This window comes from Molossus molossus, unplaced genomic scaffold, assembly GCF_014108415.1.
Source record: "Molossus molossus isolate mMolMol1 unplaced genomic scaffold, mMolMol1.p scaffold_m16_p_6, whole genome shotgun sequence".
NCBI classification, from domain to species: Eukaryota; Metazoa; Chordata; class Mammalia; order Chiroptera; family Molossidae; genus Molossus; species Molossus molossus.
In genome coordinates, this window is record NW_023425399.1 from 39,416,625 (window position 1) to 39,439,271 (window position 22,647).

The 22,647-nt window shown below is 36.0% G+C and overlaps 1 protein-coding gene across 1 annotated transcript in view; it reads left to right on the forward strand.

Moving 5' to 3' along the window:
• The window catches only part of MACROD2 (mono-ADP ribosylhydrolase 2), a 2,341,201-nt gene that overhangs the window by 2,241,440 nt on the left and 77,114 nt on the right, over positions 1-22,647 (forward strand). Inside the window, exon 13 of the mRNA XM_036245484.1 lies at positions 5,772-5,849. Within this exon, the coding sequence (XP_036101377.1) occupies positions 5,772-5,849 (78 nt within the window). The remainder of the gene's footprint in view (positions 1-5,771; positions 5,850-22,647) is intronic.

The following is a 22,647-nucleotide window of genomic DNA, read 5'->3' on the forward strand; positions in this document are numbered from 1 at the left end:
CCTTAAGAACAGAAACCAGACAGGGATGCCCACTCTCATGACTCTTATTTAACATAATATTGTTAAGTTTTAACCACAGCTATTAGACATGAAGAAAAAATAAAAAGAATCAAAATTGGAAAGGAGGAAGTGAAACTGTCATTATTTGCAGATGACATGATACTGTACATAGAAAACCCTAAAGACTCCATAAAAAATCTACTGGATTTAATAAATGAATTTAGCAAAGAAGCAGGATAGAAAATTAACATCAAGAAATCAACAGCATTCTTATACACCAACAAGGAACTCACTGAAATAGAAACTAAAAAGCAACCCCATTTGCCATTGCAACAAAGAAATTAAGATATCTAGAAATAAACTTAACCAAAGAAGTAAAGAACCTATTCACAGAAAACTACAGGTCACTGAAAAGAGAAATAGAGGAAGATATAAAAAAGTGGAAGCACATACCTTGTTCATGGATTGGAATAGTTAACATCATTAAAATGTCCATACTACCCAAAGCAATCTATAGATTCAATGCACTCCCCATCAAAATACCAATGACCGATTTGCCAGAACGAGAACAAATAACTCTAAAAGTTTGTATGAAACAAAAAACACCTCCAAATGGCTACAACAATCTTCAAAAAGAAGAACAAAGTAGAGAGATCACAATACCAGATATCAGGTTCTACTACAAAGCCATTATAATCAAAACAGCCTCGTATTGGCACAAGATCAGGCATATAGATCAATGGAACAGAATAGAGAACCCAGAAATTGACCCAAGTCATTATGCTCAATTAATACTTGACAAAGGTGGCAAGAGCATACAGTGGAGTAAAGACAGCCTCTTCAATAAATGGTGTTGGGAAAATCGGACAGCTACATACAAAAAAAATGAAGCAAGACCACCAACTTACACCATATACAAGAATAAACTCAAAATGATAAAAGAATTAAATATGACTCATGAATCCATACAAATCCTAGAAGAAAATGTAGAAATCAAAATTTCAGACATCATACACAGCAAAATTTTCAGTGATACAATGCCTAAGGCAAGAGAAATAAAGGAAAATTTGAACACATGGGACTACATCAATCTTAAAAGCTTCTGCACAGCAAAATAAACAACCATCAAAATGGAAAAGAAACACACTATTTGGGAGAGAATAATTGCCACTGATACATTAGATAAGGGGTTAATTTCCAAAATATATAGAGTACTCATACAACTCAACAAAAGGAAGACAAAGAACCCAATTAAAAAATGGGCAGAGGACCTAAATAGACACCTCTCCAAACAGGACATACAAATGGCCAAGAGACATGAAAAAATGTTCAATGTCACTAATCATCAGAGAGATGCAAATTAAAACAACAATGAGGTCTCACCTCATTCCTGCTAGAGTGGCTGCCATCAACAAATCATCAAACAAGTGCTGGTGAGGGTGTGGAGAAAAGCAAACCCTAGTACACTGCTGGTGGGAATGCAGACTGGTGTAGCCACTATGGAAAACAATATGGTGTTTCCTCGAAAAATTAAAAATTGAACTTCCATTTAATCCAGTCATCTCACTTCTAGGAATATACCCTAAGAAACTTGAAATACCAATTAGAAAGTATATATGTTCCCCTAAGTTCATATCAGCACCATTTACAATCGCTAAGATCTGGAAACAGCCCAAGTGTCCATCCATAGATGAGTGGATAAAAAAAACTGTGGTACATATACACAATAAAATACTATGCAGCTGTAAGAAAGAAAGATCTCTTGTTCTTTGAGACAACATAGAGGGATTTGGAGAGTATTATCCTAAGCAAAACAACAAGATAACCAGAGAAAGACAATTATCACATGATATCACTTATTTGTGGAATATAATGAACAAAACAAGCTGAGGGGCAAAATAGACCTGGGGACATGGAAGTGGAGTGCAGACTGACAAACTCAGAAGAGGTGGATGTTGGGGGAGGGAAGAGATAAACCACAAAACTTATACACATATATGGATAGACAAGAACATAAGCAATAATGCTGAGAGATGGGGTGCAGAGTTGGGATGTGGGTGCCAATGGGAGAAAAAAAGGAGAAACATCTGTAACAAAAATAAATAAGTAAACATTACTACAAAAATGTGAATCCAGGTTGCTGCAAGAATTTAGAATATATAACTACATTTTTCATGGTTGTTAATAGAAATCATAAGCTCTTTTAGTGACCATATACTTCACATATTTTTATTCTTTGTCATTAGAAATAATAATTTTGTATACATGTACAGTGCAGCTTTAATCACCTCCTGAGCAAAAAAGTCCCCGTCATTTCAAACCGGCATACAAGTGTATTGTAAGACGACCTGTGGTTTAAAACATTGAGATCTAAATTTAGCTAAATTTAATAAGAATGGAAATTCAAATAGCCCTTTTAATAGAGGAACTACAGTGATAACAATCTTCCATAGCTGCCTGGTTACCTGTAGATTCTTTTATGAGTTTATACTTGCTACCCTGCTTATAGCATGTGTTTGTATGTGGAAACATTTTCGGAGTAAAGACTCACATACAAGACAAAATGAACTCGTAGCTTTGGTGATGGGTTATGTTGATGTGAATGAAATCCTTGCCATCTCATAAAGATGTGTATTTCTGTACACACAGAATATACTCCAATATCATATTTCTATGATGCAGTCTTTCCTACATTTTATTTCATTTTTGAAAAAGATGTTTTATTGATTTTTTAGAGAGAGAAAGGGAGAAAGATAGAAACATCGATGTAAGAGCCCTGGCCAGTTTGGCTCAGCGGTTAGAGCGTCGGCTTGCGGTCCGGAGAGACCCGGGTTCGGTTCCCGCTAAGGGCACGTACTTCGGTTGCAGTTTGTCCCTGGCCCTGGTTGGTCGTGCGGGAGGCAGCCACTCGATGTGTCCCTTCACGTCGATGTTTCTCTCTCTCTCCCTTCCTCTCTCTCCCTCCCACTCTATCTGTACAAAAAACGGAAAAATGTCCTCGGGTGAGGATAAAAAAAAAAAGGAGAAACATCGATGTAAGAGACAGACATCAATCAGCTGCCTCCTGCACGCCCCCTACTGGGAATTGCTGGGCATGTGCCCTGACTGGGAATTGAACCAGGACCTCTGAGCCCATGAGATGACATTCAATCCACCGAGCCTCCCCAGCCAGGCTTATTTCATTTTTTAAAAATTATCTTTATTGTTTAAAGTAATACAGATGTCCCCCAGTTTTTCCCCCATTAACCCCTTCCATCCTACTCCTGCCCCCCAGGCCACACGATTTTCTGTGTCCATGGACTATGCATATACAAACATAATTTTTTTTTTTTTTTTTAATCCTCACCCGAGGACATTTCTCCATTTTCTGTTCAGATAGAGTGGGAGGGAGAGAGAGAGAGAGAAACACCGACACGAAAGGGACACCATCGAGTGGTCGCCACCCGCACAACCAACCAGGGCTGGGGACAAACCGCAACCGAGGCACACGCCCCCAGCAGGGACCGAACCCGGGTCTCTGTACCGCACGCTGGCGCTCTAACCACTGGGAAAAACCAGCCAGGGCCAAACATAAATTCTTTGATTAAACTCTTGTCACTCCTCCACCTCCCTTCGAATTGACAGTGTGTTCCAGTTCATTTGGTTGCATTTTTTCTAATACTATACAAAATAATAGTGCAAATAACAAGTGATAATGTCTTGGATTCAATGAAAACATTACATAGATTAGAGCACATAAGGTCAGAAGGTGCCTTAGCAATGTTATAGCAACTCCTTATGGAAACTCAAATTTAAGAGTCAATTTCTGGGTACAGACACAGATTTTGATGACAAACAGGTACAGTCTATTGATTAGCTTTTCAAATACTTTCACCTATCTTATGTAAATCATTAGACCATAAATTTGTAAATTCAATGCAAATCACTTTTTAAGACATTTCTTCTGTAATATTAGGTACATGAAACATAATGTTCATGTAAGTTAGAAAGCATAATGAATTATTGTTGAGTGTAAAGGAGTAAATTTTAACTTTGTACAAAAATCTACACAAGACCACATATTGAATTATACCATTTTCTAAATAAAACTGAAACACTCTCAACACTAAAATTTAACCTGATCCTTATTGTACCGTTTTCAATCATTGTTCATTTTCAGTGTTACTGTGGAAAAAAAAATATTCAAAGGATATTTTTTAAACCACATGTTAGATTCAGAATTAAAAAGGCATATTTTAATGGCAGTTGGTTTAAAATAATTTGACATGAGTGCAGTAACAGTTTGGAAAATGTGTCTATGCTTAGTTTTGCTTCCAAATTTGGACTTTGAAACTTATCGTCTGTCTCAGAAATAAATACGAAGCTGTGCAGATAATTAAACATTTGCCCTGGGGGATTTATTTCCAGTTAATTAAAACCATACACTAAGTGTATACTTGCTTCACTGATTATTAAATTTAAATCATATGTTAACTACTCAGTTTTCTCACTTGTCCATCAAACATTGCTTGTGGTAGGTTCGAGAAACAAACTTTCTCATTATATTCCAAACTGTGTTGTTTAAAGCTGTCTCCTAGTTTGTGGAAGGATAGAGAAAAGAGGGAAAGGAAAACAAAAAAATGATTTATTTTAGAGTTCACCTAAATGAGCTCTGTCAGGGAATTAAAATATGACTGAGCAATATGAACTCAGTAGAAAACCCATTGTACGTTATAGAGGTGCAATTCTACCATCCCCAGATTTCTTCATGGCCACAGGCATATGAGATTAGCCCATGGTTTTCTATATCTATAGATTACTACCCTTTTAACTGCATGAAAAATATCCACTAGATTGTAACCTCTAGGCAGGCAAAAAATTGGCATTTTCTTTACTATAGACTCACCAGAGTCAAGAATAGTGTCTGGCATAGAGTTGGCCCTTGATAAATATTTGTGGAATCAATGGAAGACCTATTTTTTATTTTTCTGCTTACCTGCTCACGTGTTCTTTATGATGGTTTTTAAGGAACCCCCAGAGAGTCCTCAAACATCTAACAGGGAACCCTTTCTAGTTTTGCAAAAGTCCACAGTCATTGGAAACCTTTCAGTCAGATGACCAAAAAAGATGAACTTATGCTGATCCTTCATATAAACGTGCTATACAAGGGTGAAGATGAAATTGCACAAAACAGAAGGTCTGCAGTGCCACTTCACTATTGTTCTATTGGTACGGTTCCTGAAGATGAACTTAATTACCACTGACATTTGAAAATGTCTACATCTGGCTTTTTCTTTCTTTCTTTTTTTTACTTTTTTTGGTATGTGCCCCTAGCGGGAACCGAACCCAGGACTCTCTGGTTCGCGGTGCTCCAACCACTGAGCCAAACCAGCCAGGGCTACATCTGGCTCTTTCAAGGACTCAAGACTCTCATATATGAACAACTACAGTAATGGAAGCATTAAGAATATTAAAATTAGATATTTCTTTAATCTCTATTTTGCCTTATTTTCATATTCTTTTGCATAATTCTCTTAAAATTTTCACTGATGCATAAAGCCTGCTTATATTTTCTTTTTTGTTGTAAAAAGATGTCCCTACCATCTCTACCTTGCAAACTTTGTGCAGACATCTCATGTAGTATTTTCAGAAAAACTTACTTATTGGTGAAAATATTTAAGTATTTTAATGGTATCTTTTTAAAAATAAACAAATCTATCATATAGTGCTGGGAGTGCTCTATTTTCTAATTTAAAATAATGACTAGGGGTTTTACTTGTTTGTTGTGTCAGATTCTGCAAAAAATGACAATATAACAAAGATCAGTGAAGAAACAAATCATTCTGTGTGTGACCAAGATCATCCAAGTGGTAAGTTATGGGATCTTTTTACAGTTGTTTTTTGTTTTTGTTTTTTTTCCTGCTGAAGAATATTACATTTTTAAAAACTCAGATTTTAGTTTTTCTGGGTAAAATGGAACCCAGTAATATGTTATTAGAACTGAATACCAGATGATTAGTAATGGCCACATTTAGAAGAGACATTTGCTCTCCATAAGCGTCATCACTCATTACATTTGTGCAAGGCTGGCTTTATTTACTTAATTATTTTTACAGCTTGAACTTTATAGGCATTGGGTTTACAATTCCTAAATGAAGATATAATAACAATGAGAATAAAGGTGAGACATATAGAAAATAGATCCAGGAGATTAGAGCTACAAATCCTCAGAATACCAGAAAGAGAGAATTGACCAAAGAGAAATGAAGTGATCTTTAGAAAAATAACAAAAAATGTTCTCCTTGCAAACCAGTTCCTCCATCCAAAATACAAAAGTATATGTTATATTTATAGGGAAAGATAATGAAAACACAAAGGAGAACAGAAATCTATAGAGGCTTGTGGAATTTATGGAGATCAGTGATTAAAAAAAAAAAAGCTTTTAAAGCAAATAAGAAAATCAGGTTATAAGATAATTCACCAAAATCAGATTACCCTTTTCCTTCTTCTTCCACAACTCTAAACACTAGAAGAAATTGGAGTAACATTTTCAGAGATCTAACTAACATAGCTTCTATATTTAGTGAAGTTATCATTAATACATGAAGTCAAGAGTAATGTTTTCTCTGGAATATAAAGATTAAGAAAATATACCACCCAGGTATGCATTCTGAATAAAGCAGCAGAAAGCCTATGCAAAAACAATAAATATAGAAAAGAAGAAAAAATTGAAGATTGAGAAAGGTACAATTAAGTAGGACCATATAAGAGACTTATTATATGTACGAAAATGTTGAAATAATTGTTTCAAATTGGTATAAAATATCTTCTTAAATGTTCACTTTACCTTTGAAAATTATAGTATGTGTTTTTTTTAATGAGAAAGGAGACACTTAGCACTCAGCAATAAAATTTTAAATAAATTAGACCATTACTCCATTACATTCACTGAAAACAACAAGACAACCTAGAAAAAACTATGTGTATATGTCTCAGAGAGAGAGAGAGAGAGAGACAGAGAAGCAAGAGTCTATTTAAAGGAGAAAATGGATAGCCAGAGATGAGTTCAGAATTTGAAACTCTTTTTATGTTAAGGCATTTGATGCTTCTTCAAAGGGTATCTTGAGTCACATTGCTCAAAAGTGTAAGGGGCTCTGGTAAATCCCCTGTTCCTTAGGTTGAAACCCCAAAGATATGTACCCTCCCAGTAAGAGAAAACCAGCAATAGATCAGCCTTCTGAAAGATTGCTGACCAGCTTTAAATCATCTCAATCCCCCAATTAAATTAAAATCAACCCAGATTGCTAGTCCCTCTAGGCACCTAAGAAAGGTGATTGCAAAATACAGTCACCCCTCATTTATCTCCTTTATCGTGGTCAATCAGTTCCAGACTCTACCGCAGTAAATGAAATTCCGCGAAGTAGGAATCTTTATTTATATACAGTCGTCCCTGCCACTTGCACTTCGACTTTGGCGGCCTCACTCTAAAACCGCGAAGAGTGAAGCCGCAGAAGTCGAAGCGCGAAGTGGCAGGGACGACTGCATGTGTTAGATGAAAAGGGAAGTGCTATGAGTTTCAAAAATTTACAGTAAGCAATTCGTTAAATATAATGTTCAGCATCCACATACAAGAAATAGCCAGAATAAATGAGAAAACAGACAGCATGAAAAACAGTCAAGAGTGGCTAGCCACGGGGTTGAAAATATTAGAGAGAAACACAAAGTATAAACCACAAACGCAAAGTATAATGAAATAAAGACATGACTGAAAAATGTGGACGAAAACTAGAGATTCAAAAGAGAAAAAGAAAAAAAGTCTAAAAGTAGAAGATGCCACGGCTGAAATAAAAAAATTCAATGAATAAATTTCTGGTTTAACAGCATATTTGACAAAGATGAGAGGAATCTTATGTCACAAGAATATATCCAAAATAAAAACTGTAGAGAAACTCTAAGCAAAATAAATACAAAACTAGGCCCATCATAGTAAAACTGTTGAAAATAAAAAATTAACAGAACAGCCAAAAAGCAATCTTCAAACAATTGGACTGACAGCTGATTTTTCAGTAGATGTGATGGAAATAAAAAGACAATACAAGAGAATAGCCCTGGCTGGTTTGGCTCAGCGTTTAGAGCGTTGGCCTGCAGACCAGAGAGCCCCACATTTGGTTCCCACTAAGGGCATGTACATCGGTTGCAGTTTGTCCCCGCCCTGGTTGGGGTCATGTGGGTGGCAGCCAATCGATGTGTCTCTCTGACATCAATGTTTCTCTCTCTCTCTTCCCCTTCTCTCTCTCCTGCTCTATCTGAAGATAAATTCAAAAATGTCTACAGGTGAGGATAAAAAAAAGAGAGAGAGAGAATAGCTGTCAACCAAAAGTTCTAAACTCAGGGAAAATATATGTTTTAAGAATAAAGGTTAATTAAGATTGTTAATTAAGAAAAGTTAATCACTGGAAAAAAATTCTAGTATTTTTAAGGTAGGATAATACTGATTCCATTTAGAAGGTCAAAGTTGAAGGAAGGAATTAAAAGCGAGAGACATGGTAATTATTAAATGAATATTAACGACAAATCAATAACAATGATTACAATAATAGCAGTGTATTGTGGGAGTTAAAATGTATTTAAATTAAACTGTAATTGAAAAATAATTTTAAAAAGATATACTTAGATTTGAAATACACTTAAATAATGACACATATTGAGATTAGGTGAATTAATTGTGCTAACGTTTTTTCTTTTTTTTTTTTTTGTGGAGAATAAAAACACCAATTAACATTAAAATGTGATGGCTCTGTTGATACCTAAGTCAGAAGTGAGATGAGGCCTGTGATGTCCCAGATAAATGTCTGGAGAGACTTCCCCTACCAAAGTCCAGGGAAGAGGAACTCAGGCAGAGCCAAACAGATTTCCTGAGTTGAGGAGACAGAACTGAGACTTCTGGAAGGCCAAAGTATCTAGTATTTTCAGAGAAGAATACTGGAGAAAGAGCTCCACAGAGGAAACTCTTTCGAGACCTATAAAGGGAATCCCTCCAGTCTTCAGCTGGATACTGATCAGTGCATACATGAGAGACAATTACCAGTGCATGCATGAGAGGCTGGATAAAGAACACTAAAGGATTTGAGGGAATGATACCTGAAGCTTCTACAGGACTGGAAGAAATGCCTGCTCTAGCCAGACAGGAAAACCAAAAAATTCATAGAGGGTTTAGAAGGATTTTGCCTCAGTAGTGGGCCAAACTAGCATACTAAATGCTACTCTTGTCCTCCCCAATTCAGTTTCAAAGTAAGATTTGAAAAGATCAAACTTTTTCTGAATAACTTGACTGATTCCAGAATGAAGCTCAAAACTATTTATGGAAATATAAATATTTCTCATACTCATCAGAGTAATGGACAAAATTATTAGGCATTAAAAAAAATGTACTGCAAGACAAATCTCAGTGCATCTCTTGTGTTTCTGCATATTTTACAAGCAGAGGTCCTGATTGTCTTTGTACTGGCCAATCTTTACCAGGATGTTTGTAGAGTGAACAGTCTTGGAAGGCAAAGAACCCATCTGCCTCGGGAGCAGAGAACAGACTTGCTTACAGCCTTAGAAGATAAGAATACTGCCCCTTTCCCAAGGGACAGACATGCTTACCATCCACTATAAAATATTCAAATTCTTTAAGATCAAGGTTCCCGCTATAATACAATTCACTGAGTATGCAGGTATCACTTGGTCACCCAATGGGAGTTGAGGCTCAGGGAACAAGTGCAAGTACCTGGCTACTACTATTGCTCTGAATAATTAACGGTTCTTCATCTCTGGCCTGGGACTTCTGTCAGCAGGCATGGAATTGTGACTAGCTAACTTACTGTTATGCAAGTGGGGTAAAATCTCAGACCCTTCCCAATTCTTGAAAATAAGCAGAAAAGTATGATCAATAAAAGAAATCAATTGATAGAAATTATTCCAGAAATGGCACACATAGAGTAATAATATGAAAAGTCATTTAAAAAGTTATGATTACTGTAAAAAAATAATTGTCTATGTTAATTAGAGACATAGCAGATATAAAAAGACCAAAATTGACTTTCCAGAGATTAAAAACAATGGCTGAAATGAAAATCGTACTTAATAGGAATAATGGCAGGTTAGAAACTGCAAAAGAAAAGATCGGTGAATTTGAATCTGTAGCAATACAAAGTATTCAAATTGAAACAGAGAGAATAAATGACTGAGGAAAAAGAGAAGGCCATTGGTGAGATATGGAAAACTCCAAGGCTAACTCCATTTCCAAAATACATAAAATCTCTGAAGGCAGACATGAGGGGGGAAACAAATAAAATTTGAAGTAATAATGGCTGAAATTTTTCAAAAATGTCATGAAAACTATTAATCCACATATCCAAGAAGTTCTATGACTTCAAAGCACAAGAAAACATAAAGAAAATTATACCGAAGTACATCATAATCAATTTTCTCAACATCAGTGATAGAGAAAAATCTCAAAAAAAAAAAAAAAAAAGAAGATGTTACATAAAGTGGAACAAACATAGGATGAAGCAGATGTCTCATCAGAAACAACAAACTACAATTACAGGCAAAAAGATAGATGAATCTCACAAATATAATATTAAACTGAAAAAGGCAAAAATCATATGTGCTGTGCAATTCATGTCAAGTTTTGTTTTGTTTTGTTTTGGTATGTGCCCCTAGTGGAAACCAAACCTGGGACTCTCTGGTCTGCAGGCCAATGCTCCAACTGCTGAGCCAAACTGGCCAGGATATATGTCAATTTTTAAAAGGTGTACTTAAGTGATAAAAACAATAAAGAAAATTTAGGTAGTTACTACTCTGACTGTCGGTATTGATTAAACTGGTGATGGGGAGGTGGTACTGATTGGACTATGAGCTTGGCTTCTTTCTGGGCTAAATGGTTCTCATAAAGATATGTGGATGTTCTGCTTGCTTTTGCTTATTTAATTGAGCTCTGTATATTGTTTGTGTGTACTTTCCTGTATGTTGCATTTTTATAAAATAATTAACTTATGAAGGAAGGAAGGGAGAACTGAAAGAAACAAAATATCAATGGCAGCACAGTTTATAAAACAAAGATTATGATGAAGATCAGTGTTGTTGCATACAAGGCTGACTTCCACAGAGGTAATCAAAAACCAAAAATCCTACTATGCTCGAGTTCTGACAACATTAGTTTTAAAGAATAATTTTGAAAATGTGTGTGATAATCACAAATAGAATTAAATAACAATAGTGTTTAAAGAAGATATCTTACTTTCTAAATTTCCTGGAAAGATCATACGAAACATGAGAGTGTAGTCAGGAATGCAAATAATAATTTTAAAAAGTAGTAATGTAATACAAGCACAATATATCAAAAAAGATGACAGAAATATATGCAGATACTTAGGATAGTAAATGTAATTAGGTTATTTACTAAGTGTTAAAACCAGATTGAATAAATTTCAATAAAATACTAATGGTTTAAAACTACAAAGTTAGAAAAAGATGTAGTTGAGAAATGACCAGCAAAAGAAAACATGAAAAACTACTTTAGAATATATCCAGTTAGACTTTTAGCAAAAAGTCTCATAAGAAAATTTGTCATTTTATATCAATAATATTTAAATCTATGATTAAACATAACAATGATAGGTTTTATGGGTCAGGTGATATGGAAAGATACAATATGAATAAAATCTAATTGGAAAGGCAATGAGGTATATTCACAGACATAATATTTTCAGTCAATGACAGAATAAACAGACTAGAAATGACATGGAATCTTTGAAAGATGTGATTAACAGTGTAGTCCTACTGTAGGAATGGACAGGCTGATCAATGAAACAGAATGAAGAGTTTAGAAATAGACCCAAGGAGATAAGGGATTTCAGTGCATATTTAGGCTGATATTTCAAAGACAGATGAGTCAATAAATGGTATTAAGACAACTATTTGACTATTTGCACAAATAAGCTGAATCCGAATCTCATTCCTTATATCAGCTTAAATTCTAGAAGAAACAAAGATGAAATATATAAATGAAACTATAAAAATATTAGACTAAAAGAACCAAAGGGTTTTTTTAAATATTTTGAAATGAAGACTACTTTGAGCTGTAAATACATACACAGACAATGATTGTATAAAATACACATGTTTGGAGGATCCAAAATGGCGCCGGAGTGAACGGAACCAAACTGGAATTACAACTATAACACAGACAAATCAACAGGAAAAAGCAACAGAAACGAAGCTTGCGAGGACCATATAACCAGGGGCACTGACTCGATCACGGTAGGATTATGAAGGTGCGAGACAGGGGCTGGGAGCCCACGGTTGGCAGCTCAGCAGCAGCCTTAGCTGGGAGCAGAGCCTTCTGGTTACACTCCCAAGCAGCTCCACAGCACAGAGCCGGACAGAGGCTAAAAACCCACAGCCACTCACCTTGGGCTCCGGCAAAGGGAGGGCAAACTGGACTTGGATCTGTGTGGGGACACTCGGGATTTGGAGGGCATTCAGAGCTTTTGCTGAGTTGCACCACACAGGACAGTGGCCATATTGCTCCTTTCCAGGGCTCTGGGGAGAGGCAGCAGCCCCTCCCTCGGAGATCCAACCCCACTCTGTGGGCCATTGAAATGCTAATTGAGGCTCATTAACTACCAGCATCTGCCCCACCCTCAGGAAATCCCCTTATGCTGAGCACCTGAGGGAGTTTTTCAATCAATTTACAATCCAAAACTCTTCAAGTAACCTGGACTGCTAGCCTCCAGGCAAAAAGCTAGAGGATAACAGTACCTTTCCTGGGCTGGCAACTTTAACCAGGAAAGTAAGACTTGACAGTGGTGTTTAATGTTGGTCCTCCCTCGCTCATCTAAACATAGGAGAGGGAGCCACAAACAGCAGAACACCAACACCCACAGGGAAAACATGACAGGCTCCAAAGGCCACTGTGATAGCCAAAATGGTGAAACACAGAAACAGAAGCCAAATGAAAGAACAAGAGACCTCCACCGAAGATGAGATCAATGTGGAGCAGTTAGGCAAGTTAACAGAGCTAGAATTCAGAACCATGATCTTGAGGAAGCTCAACAGCATGAGTAAGGACATAGAGATGCTAAAAATAAACCAGTTGGAAATTCAAAACCACCAAGAAGAGATAAAAAAGGACATATCAAAAATGAAAAACACATTGGAAGCTCTAAAAAGCAGAGTATAGGAAGTTGAGGACTGGATCAGTGAATTAGAAGACAAGGTAGAAAAAAATCAACCAATCAGAAACCAAAAGGAAAAAACAATGAAAAAACAGGAAGAGAGCTTAAGAGAACTGTGGGACAACTGGAAACGTAATAATATTCGCATCATAGAAGTCCCCGAAGAAGAAGAAAATGAGCAAGGTTTAGAGAATATATTCAAAGAAATAGTGAGAGAAAACTTTTCTAATTTGGTGAAGGAATAAGGCATTCCAGTTCAAGAAGCACAGAGAGTCCAGTAAGAAGAACCCAAACAGACCCACACCAAGACACATAGTATTAAAATGCCACAAATTAAAGACAAAGAGAGAATCCTAAAAGCAGCAAGAGATAAGCAACAGGTTACCTACAAAGGAAATCCAATAACGCTCTCAGCTGACTTCTCACAAGAAACACTACAGGCCAGAAGGAAATGGCATGAAGTAATCAAGGTCATGAAACACAAGGATCTGAATCCAAGACTACTCCACCCCGCAAGGCAGTCATCCGAAATAGAAGGTCAAATAAAGAGCTTCCCAGACAAAAAAAAAAAAAAAGACTAAGAGAATACATTAGCACCAAACCAGCACTGCAAGAAATGATAAAAGGACTACTGTAATTAGTAGAAGAAATAAGAAAATCTAAGCACACTAAACAAAAATGGCAATAAACAAGTACATATCAATAATCACCTTAAATGTAAATTCACTGAATGCTTCGATAAAAAGACACAGAGTAACAGATTGGATAAGAAAGCATGACTCATCTGTATGTTGTTTACAAGAGACCCACCTCACAACAAAAGACTCACATAGGTTGAAAGTGAAGGGATGGGAAAAAATTTTCCAAGCAAATGGAAAGCAAAAAAAAGCTGGGGTAGCAATACCTATATCTGATAAAATAGATTTCAAAATGAAGGCCATAACTAGAGGCAAAGAAGGCCACTACATAATATTGAAAGGATCTATCCAACAGGAAGATATAACCTTGATAAACATATATGCACCCAATATAGGAATACCAATATATATTAAAAATCTTCTGGAGGACTTTCAAGGAGAAATCGACAGCAATACAATCATAGCAGGGGACTTCAACACCCCGTTGACAGCACTGGATAGATCCTCTAGACAAAAATTAGCAAGGAAACAGAGACTCTAAATGAAGCATGAGACCAAATGGATTTAATAGACATCTACAGAGAATTACATCCCCAAAATACAGAATTCACATTCTTCTCAAGTACACATAGGACATTCTCAAAGATAGACCTCATGATGGACACAAACTAAATCTCTACAAGTTCAAGAAGATTGAAATCATATCAAGCATCTTCTCAGATCACAATCGCATGAAACTAGAAATCAACTGCAACAATAACATGCAAAGACATTTGAACACATGGAGGCTAAATAGCATGTTATTAAACAATGAATGGGTTACTGAGGAAATCAAGAAAGAAATTAAAAACTTCTTGGAAACCAATGAAAATGAAGACACAACAACAAAAATCCATGGGATGCAGCAAAAGAAGTTCTGAGAGGGAAGTTCATAGCACTACAGGCCTACCTCAAGAAACAAGGAAAAGTTCTAATTGATTGTCTAACCTCACAACTTAAAGAATTATAAAGCAAACAAAAAGAAAACCCCAGAGCAAGTAGAAGGAAGAAAATAGTGAAGATCAAAGCAGAAGTAAATGACATAGAGACCAAAAAAACAATTCAAAGGATCAATGAAACAAAGAGCTGGGTTTTTGACAAGATAAACCAGATTGATAGACCCTTCGCTAGACTCACCAAGAAACAAAGAAAGAGAACCTAAATACACAAAATCAGAAATGAAAGAGGAGAAGTAACAACTGACACCACAGAAATACAAAAGATTGTTAACAGCTACTATGAACAACTATATGGCAACAAATTCGACAATCTAAGCGAAATGGACAAATTTCTAGAAACACACAGTCTCCCAAAACTGGATAAGGAACAGATAGAAAACTTGAACAGACAAATAACAGCTAAGGAAATTGAAGAGGTAATCAAGACTCTCCCAGCAAACAAAAACCAAGGCCCAGATGGCTTCACGGGAAAGTTTTACAGAACATTCAAAAAAGAACTAACATCCATTCTCCTCAAACTATTTCCAAAAATTCAAGAAGAAGGACGACTTCCAAACTCATTTTATCAGGTCAGCATCATTCTAATTCCAAAACCAGAAAAGGACACTACAAAGAAAGAAAACTACAGGCCAATATCCCTGATGAACATAGACGCCAAAATCCTGAACAAAATACTAGCAAATCGGATCCAGCAATACATCAAAAAAATTATTCATCATGACCAAGTGAGATTCATTCCAGGGATGCAAGGCTGGTACAATATTTGCAAATCAATAAATGTGATACACCACATAAACAAAATGAAGAATGAAAAGCACATGATCATATTTATTATAGACGCTGAAAAAGCATTCGACAAAATCCAGCATCCATTTCTGATAAAAATGCTCAGCAATGTGGGAATAAAGGGATCATATGTCAACATAATAAAGGCCATATATGAAAAACCTACAGCCAACATCATACTCAATGGGCAGAAACTAAAAACATTTCCATTAAGAACAGGAACAAGACAGGGATGTCCACTTTTGCCACTCTTATTTAACATAGTACTGGAAGTCTTAGCCACAGACATGAGGAAAAAATAAAAGGGAGTCAAATTGGAAAGGAGGAACTGAAACTGTCATTATTTGCAGATGACATGATATTATACATAGAAAACCCTAAAGACCCCATCAAAAATCTACACTTAATACATGAATTTTGCAAAGTAGCAGGATACAAAATTAATGTCAAGAAATCATCGGCATTCTTATACACCAATGATGAACTCACAGAAAGGGAAACTGAAAAAATAATCCCATTTACCATTGCAGCAAAAAAATTAAGATACCTGGGAATAAACTTAACCAAAGAAGTAAAAGACCTATTTGCAGAAAACTACAGGACATTGAAAAAAAAAAAAAAGAATAGATGAAGATATAAAAAAGTGGAATCACATACCTTGTTCATGGATTGGAAGAATTAACATCATTAAAATGTCCATACTACTCAAAGCAATAGATTCAATGCAATCCCCATCAAAATACCAATGACATATTTCACAGAACTAGAACAAATACTTCAAAAGTTTATATGGAACCAAAAAAGTGCCCGAATACCTATTGCAATTTTGAAAAAGAAGGACAAAGTAGGTGGGATCACAATACCAGATATCAGGTTATACTACAGGGCGACTGTAATCAAAACAGCCTGGTACTGGCACAAGAACAGGCATATAGACCAGTGGAACAGAACTGAGAACCCAGAAACAGACCCAAGACATTATGCTCAATTAATATTTGACAAAGGAGGCAAGAGCATACAGTGGAGTAAAGACAGCCTCTTTAATAAATGGTGTTGGGAAAATTGGACAGCTACATGCAAAAAAATGAAACTAGACTATCAACTTATACCATACACAAAAATAAACTCAAAATGGATAAAAGACTTAAATGTGACCCATGAATCCATCAAAATTGTAGAAGAAAATGTAGGAATCAAAATTTCGGACATCATACAGAGCAGAATTTTCACTGATACATCACTTAAGGCAACAGAATCAAAGGAAAAAATGAACACATGGGACTACATCAAACTCAAAAGCTTCTGCACAGCAAAAGAAACCATCATCAAAATGGAAAGGCAACCTACTGTATGGAAGAACATCATTGCCAATGATATGTCAAATAAGGGGTTAATTTCCAATATATATAGAGTGCTCATACAACTCAACAAAAGAAAGACAAAGAACCCAATTAAAATATGGGCAGAGGAGCTGAATAGACACCTCTCCAAACAGGACATACAAATGGCCAAGTGACATATGAGGAAATGCTCATCATCACTAATCATCAGAGAGATGCAAATTAATACAACAATGAGGTATCACCTGACACCTGTCAGAATGGCCGCCATCAACCAATCATCAAACAACATGTGTTGGCGAGGGTGTGGAGAAAAGTACACTGCTGGTGGGAATGCAGACTGGTGCAGCCACTATGGAAAACAATATGGTGTTACCTCAAAAAATTAAAAATTGAACTGCCATTTGACCCAGGGATCTCACTTCTAGGAATATACCCTTAGAAGCCTGAAACACCAATCAGGAAGACTATATGTACCCCCATGTTCATAGCAGCACTATTTACAATAGCTAAGATCTGGAAACAGCCCAAGTGTCCATCAGTAGACAAATGGATAAAAAAGCTGTGGTACATATACACAATGAAGTACTATGCAGCTGTAAGTAAGAAAGGTCTCTTCCTTTGAGACGACATGGAGGGACCTGCAAAGTATTATCCTAAGTGAAATAAGCCTCGCAGAAGAAGACAAATACCACATGATCTCGCTTATATACGGAATATAATGAACATAACAGTCTGAGGAATACGGTAGATCCAGAAACATGGAAGTAGGGCACAGACTGACATCCCTCAGAAAAGAGGGTGGAGGGGTAGGAAGAGATAAACCACAGAACTTATATGCATGTATGCATAACCAATGGACATGGACAACAAAGCCAGGGATGGGACCGAGGAGAGATGGGGAGGAGGGTGTCAATGGGGTAAAAAAGGACAAACATCTGTAACAACAACAACAAAAATATTTTAGAAAATAAAATAAAATACACACATTTGCAATATGTGTTCATGTGTATGTCACTATATGTCATAAGAGAGAAATGGCTAAATCTGAATATATAAAATTTTACATGATAAAGATTATAATCACACATTAAAGAAAAACTACTGGGAAAAATATTCTCAGGTTCAATGACAAAGAATTAATTTTTAATTACAAAAATAAAGACCTCATAAACCCATAAGAAAAAGTTAATAAATAACCCAAGAGGAAAATGGGCAGATAATGCAATAATAAGAGCTCTAAAAAGAGAAATATAGTCATTATAAATATGCAGACATGACCTATCTCTTTATTACTTAAAGAAATTCAGGTAAAGCATGATTTTAATGTCTTTTCCTTTTGAATATTGAATGTTTAAGTAGGATTGAAAATACTACTTAATATGAATAGGGTGTCCAAACACATTCACAAACTATTAGTGAGACAGTAATGGGCATAAACCTCCTCATCAGTAATTTTGACAAAATCTAATAAAAGATGAAATGTTCATGTTTTGATCCAAGAATTGGGAATTTATCTTAAAGTAACACTCACCAAACATGTACAGGTATTTATTCACAAAAAAAGTCATTGTAATACAGTTTCATGGCAAAAAAAAGGAAACATCGAAAAGTTTGTCCATAGCATGAAATATAATGCATCTCTTAAAAATAATCTTTTTAAAAAATAGTTTTCTTTATTGATTTTAAAGAGAAAGAAAAAGAGAGAGAGAGAGATAAAAATATTGATGAGAAAGAATATCGACTGGCCACCTCCTGCACAATCCCCACTGGGGTCTGGCCACAACCTGGGCATGTGCCCTGATTGGGATTAGAACTGGTGACCTCTTAGTGCCTGGACCAATGCTCCACCAGTGAGTCACACCGGCTGGGCAAAAAATCTTATTTTTAATAAAGTAATTATAATTACAGTATAAAGATGCTTATAAAAATATAAGCTAAAAAAGCAAGAATCAATGCATAAATTCATTTTGATTCCAGGATGCATTTATATTCTGTGTGTGTGTGTGTGTAGACATATACACAGTTATGTGCACATTTATCAGGTACATATGTATACATATATATATACAGTATATACATACCTGAGTACACACACATGAAAATGATAGCAGTTTACAATATTAATAGTGGCAATCCCTTAGTTGTAAAATTATCTGTAATATCAATACTTGTATGCATTTTCAGTGTTTCTTTGAGGAAATTGCCTTTTTTTTTTTTTATAATTATAAAAATTAATAATTTTAGAAATAATGTTTATTAGGAAAGTATTATTTGCCCTAGAAGAAAACTAGGGATGAATAAAAGATAATCAAATTCACTCTAATCTACATTTTGCTCTTAATCTGGAATACTTTTAGACATGGTAAAAGTAGAATTTTTTTTTTACTCCTTACCCAGAGATATGATTGTTGCTTTTAGAGAGGAAGGGAGGGAGGGAGGGAGGGAGGGAGAGAGTGAGAGAGAGAGAGAGAGATCTCAATTGGTTGCCTCCTAGGGATCGAACCCACAGCCTAGTTATGTACCCTGACTGGGAATTAAACAACCTTTTGGTGTATGGGATGACACTCCAACCAACTAAGCTACGTAGCCAGGGCTAAAAGTACAATTTTGCAGAACAGAAGCAATGAAGTTTTGAGTTTAACAAAAGAACACAATTTCTATTATATTTAAGACAAGCATCAAAGAAACAAAGTCTTTGTTCTTAGGAAGATCTAAGTATCTAATAATCTGCAAACAATAAAACTATATTGTTGTTGCTATTGGTTAAAAAACAGTCCATTTAGAAAGTGAGTTTAGGTTTATCCTCTAGAAATTTTTAATTCCAGTGATGTTCCCAGACCAATTTTATGTGAATTAATTAAAACATTAGCTTGAGCCGAATTTAATTACCAGGGCTCTAAGAAGCAATCATGTGATCTATGGCTAAAGAAAAGTGAATTAATTTTTGAATTATCTGTTCTAATGGTCCCCTCTCATTAGTATGGATGATTGAATTCATTGTATAAAAAATATACATATAAACTATGAAATCCTTTATGTTCTTTTGTTCTTTCTGCCATTAGGGATTAGGGCAAAGGACAGTGGGTAGAATTCAACTAGACTGAACGTGGAGAGGCCAAGATAAAGCCTGCCCCCACGGGGTCAAGGAAGCAAGATGGAATGAGGAATGTCTGAGTGCAATGGAGAGAAAGGCAGATGGGGTGGAGTCATCATTAACACACGCCAGGCCTGTGTGTGGGGCAAGGAACACACGCTTCCTCTGTGTAGTATACCAAATCTTGGCTTGGTTCAGGAATAAGCAAATGTGATTATTCCCGGATTTAAAAGCCATACACCTCATTTTTCCTCCTATTTTTTACTAACTTTCTTTCAGAAAACTTAGAAAAAAGAAAACATATTTTTGCATTGCAAGCAAAGATTGCTGAAATATGTAAACACATGGGTGAAACAGATCAAGAATGGGACAAATGAAAAAGGCAGGGGAGAGAAATACTTCACACAAGCTTTGCAATGGCCTCTCACCCACAAAGTGAAGGCTGAACCTTGCTAGTCACAGAAAAAAAACCCAGTATTCAACAGCCATAGGTTTCCCTGGGGCACTCCAACCATATCAGCAGTGCCCCGGGCCCTGTTAAACTGTGATCTTCCTAATCCTGATAGCATTCCTCTAAAAATGTATCAGGTGGAACACTGGGACTGGATACACTCAAGAATACAGAGGGGCTGCTTCTACTCTCTCTTTGTTTACAGATTACAAGTAACAGTTCAGGTCCCAGCAATGGCCTTGAAAGTTCCTCATATCCACAGTGATAGAGAATGAGGCTCTCTCAGTAAACAGTGAAGGTTCCCTCTCAATATCATCTACCTAATAAGTAAATGTCAGTGTGACTAAATACTTTATCAGGAGATACAGCCAAAAAATAGAGAGAACCTAAGCTATTATCTAGTGTGGTTTTTTCATTTAACCCTTAAAAAAATAATAATGAAAGTAAGCCCAAAGAGTTTCCAGTTGTCCTTCCAGGTTTCTTCGCAATAAATACAGTATATGAAGAGCTTAGTAGCCTAAGGCACTTATTGCTAAAGGGTGTGATAGGAAGTAAGTTACAGTCACTGATTACTATTTACAGACACTGATGAGTACTATAATAGAGGGCATGTTAAATAGTTATTTAGTGATCACTCCTCATCAGTAGGTGCTGGGAAAAATATGAATAAAATACAATTTCTATTTTCACAATGCTCATGACTGGGTAAGAGAGACAAATGTAGTCACAACTAAATTATAGTGTAATAAGGACTATAATGAATAGATGAATGAGCAAATAAATTTAATAAGCAAATTTATGATCACTTTATTTGCCACCCAAAGTTGAGAAGGGTGGAAATGGGTCTAGAAAAAGATTTTTGAAGGCTTTCTTCTCCATATTAAAGAATTCTGTGACTAGTGTCATGACAGTAAAAAATAAAAAGAACAAATGGAATTCACATACATTTCAGATGTGAGTGTAAAACTCTTTAAAGCATGGTTTTGTAGGGTCTAGTAAAGCTAACCGTGTGTATGTTGCCTGTTCTGTAGCAGTGGATTTATACCCAAGGCATATATATACATATGCCCACCAAATGACATGTGCAATAATTTTTAGCAGTATTATTCGTAATAGCCCCAAACTGAAAATAATTTAACATCTATATACCATTATATACTGTAATCAAACAGTGGAATAGTATATATCAATGAAAAATAATGAATTGATGAATGCAGCAACTGAGGTTAGTATCACAGAAAATGTGTAAACAGTAAGATACAAAAGACCATACACTGTATGTTCCGTTTATATGAAATTCAAAAGCAAAGCTGTTACCTGTGGGAGGCTGGTATCAGCAGGTACCTGCAGAGGGAACAGAGCCACTGGTGTGAGTGATGTTCTTTTTTTTTGTTTGCCTCCTGCACGACCCTGACCAGGGATCAGACCAGGGATGTGCCCTTGACCAGAAACTCGCAACACTTCAGTCCTCAGGAGGACGCTCTGACCACTGAGCCAAAACAGCTAAGGCCAGAAATGTTCTTGATCTGGGTGGTGACTGTACAGGGTCATGCACTGCTGTATATTTAAAAACCTGTGTTCTTAAGACTTGAATGTTTTACTATATGTAAGCTATACTTCACTTCTAAAAATTAAAAGGCAAAATAAAAGCATTTCCAGGAAAAAGGGAATTAGTAGTCAGATAAACCTAGTTAAGAATTTTGAAAGCAGAATGGGGATCATCATAGTTACTTTACAGAGCTAATACAATGATTAGAGAAAATGTGTATAAAATGGTTAGGCAAAGTCTGGCATTTATACGGAATCAATAACTTGCAAATGTATTTTCTAGGCTAGTGCTCCTTATGATTTAATGTACAAACAGAACAACTAGAAATGTTGTTAAAATATACACTCTCATTCTGTAGATCTGAGATGGGGCCTGAAATCTTCTGTGTTTGAAAAGCTCCCAGGAAATGTCAACGTTGCTTGTCCATGGACTGTACTTTGAATGGCACTAGGGAGAAGTGGGGATGAAGGGTTTTATCAGCCGGGGAAGGGTCTTGATCAAATCTATATTTTTAAAGATATTACTACTAGCAATTTATAAGATAGATTATAGGAGAAAAAATGATAGATCCAAGAGAGAGATA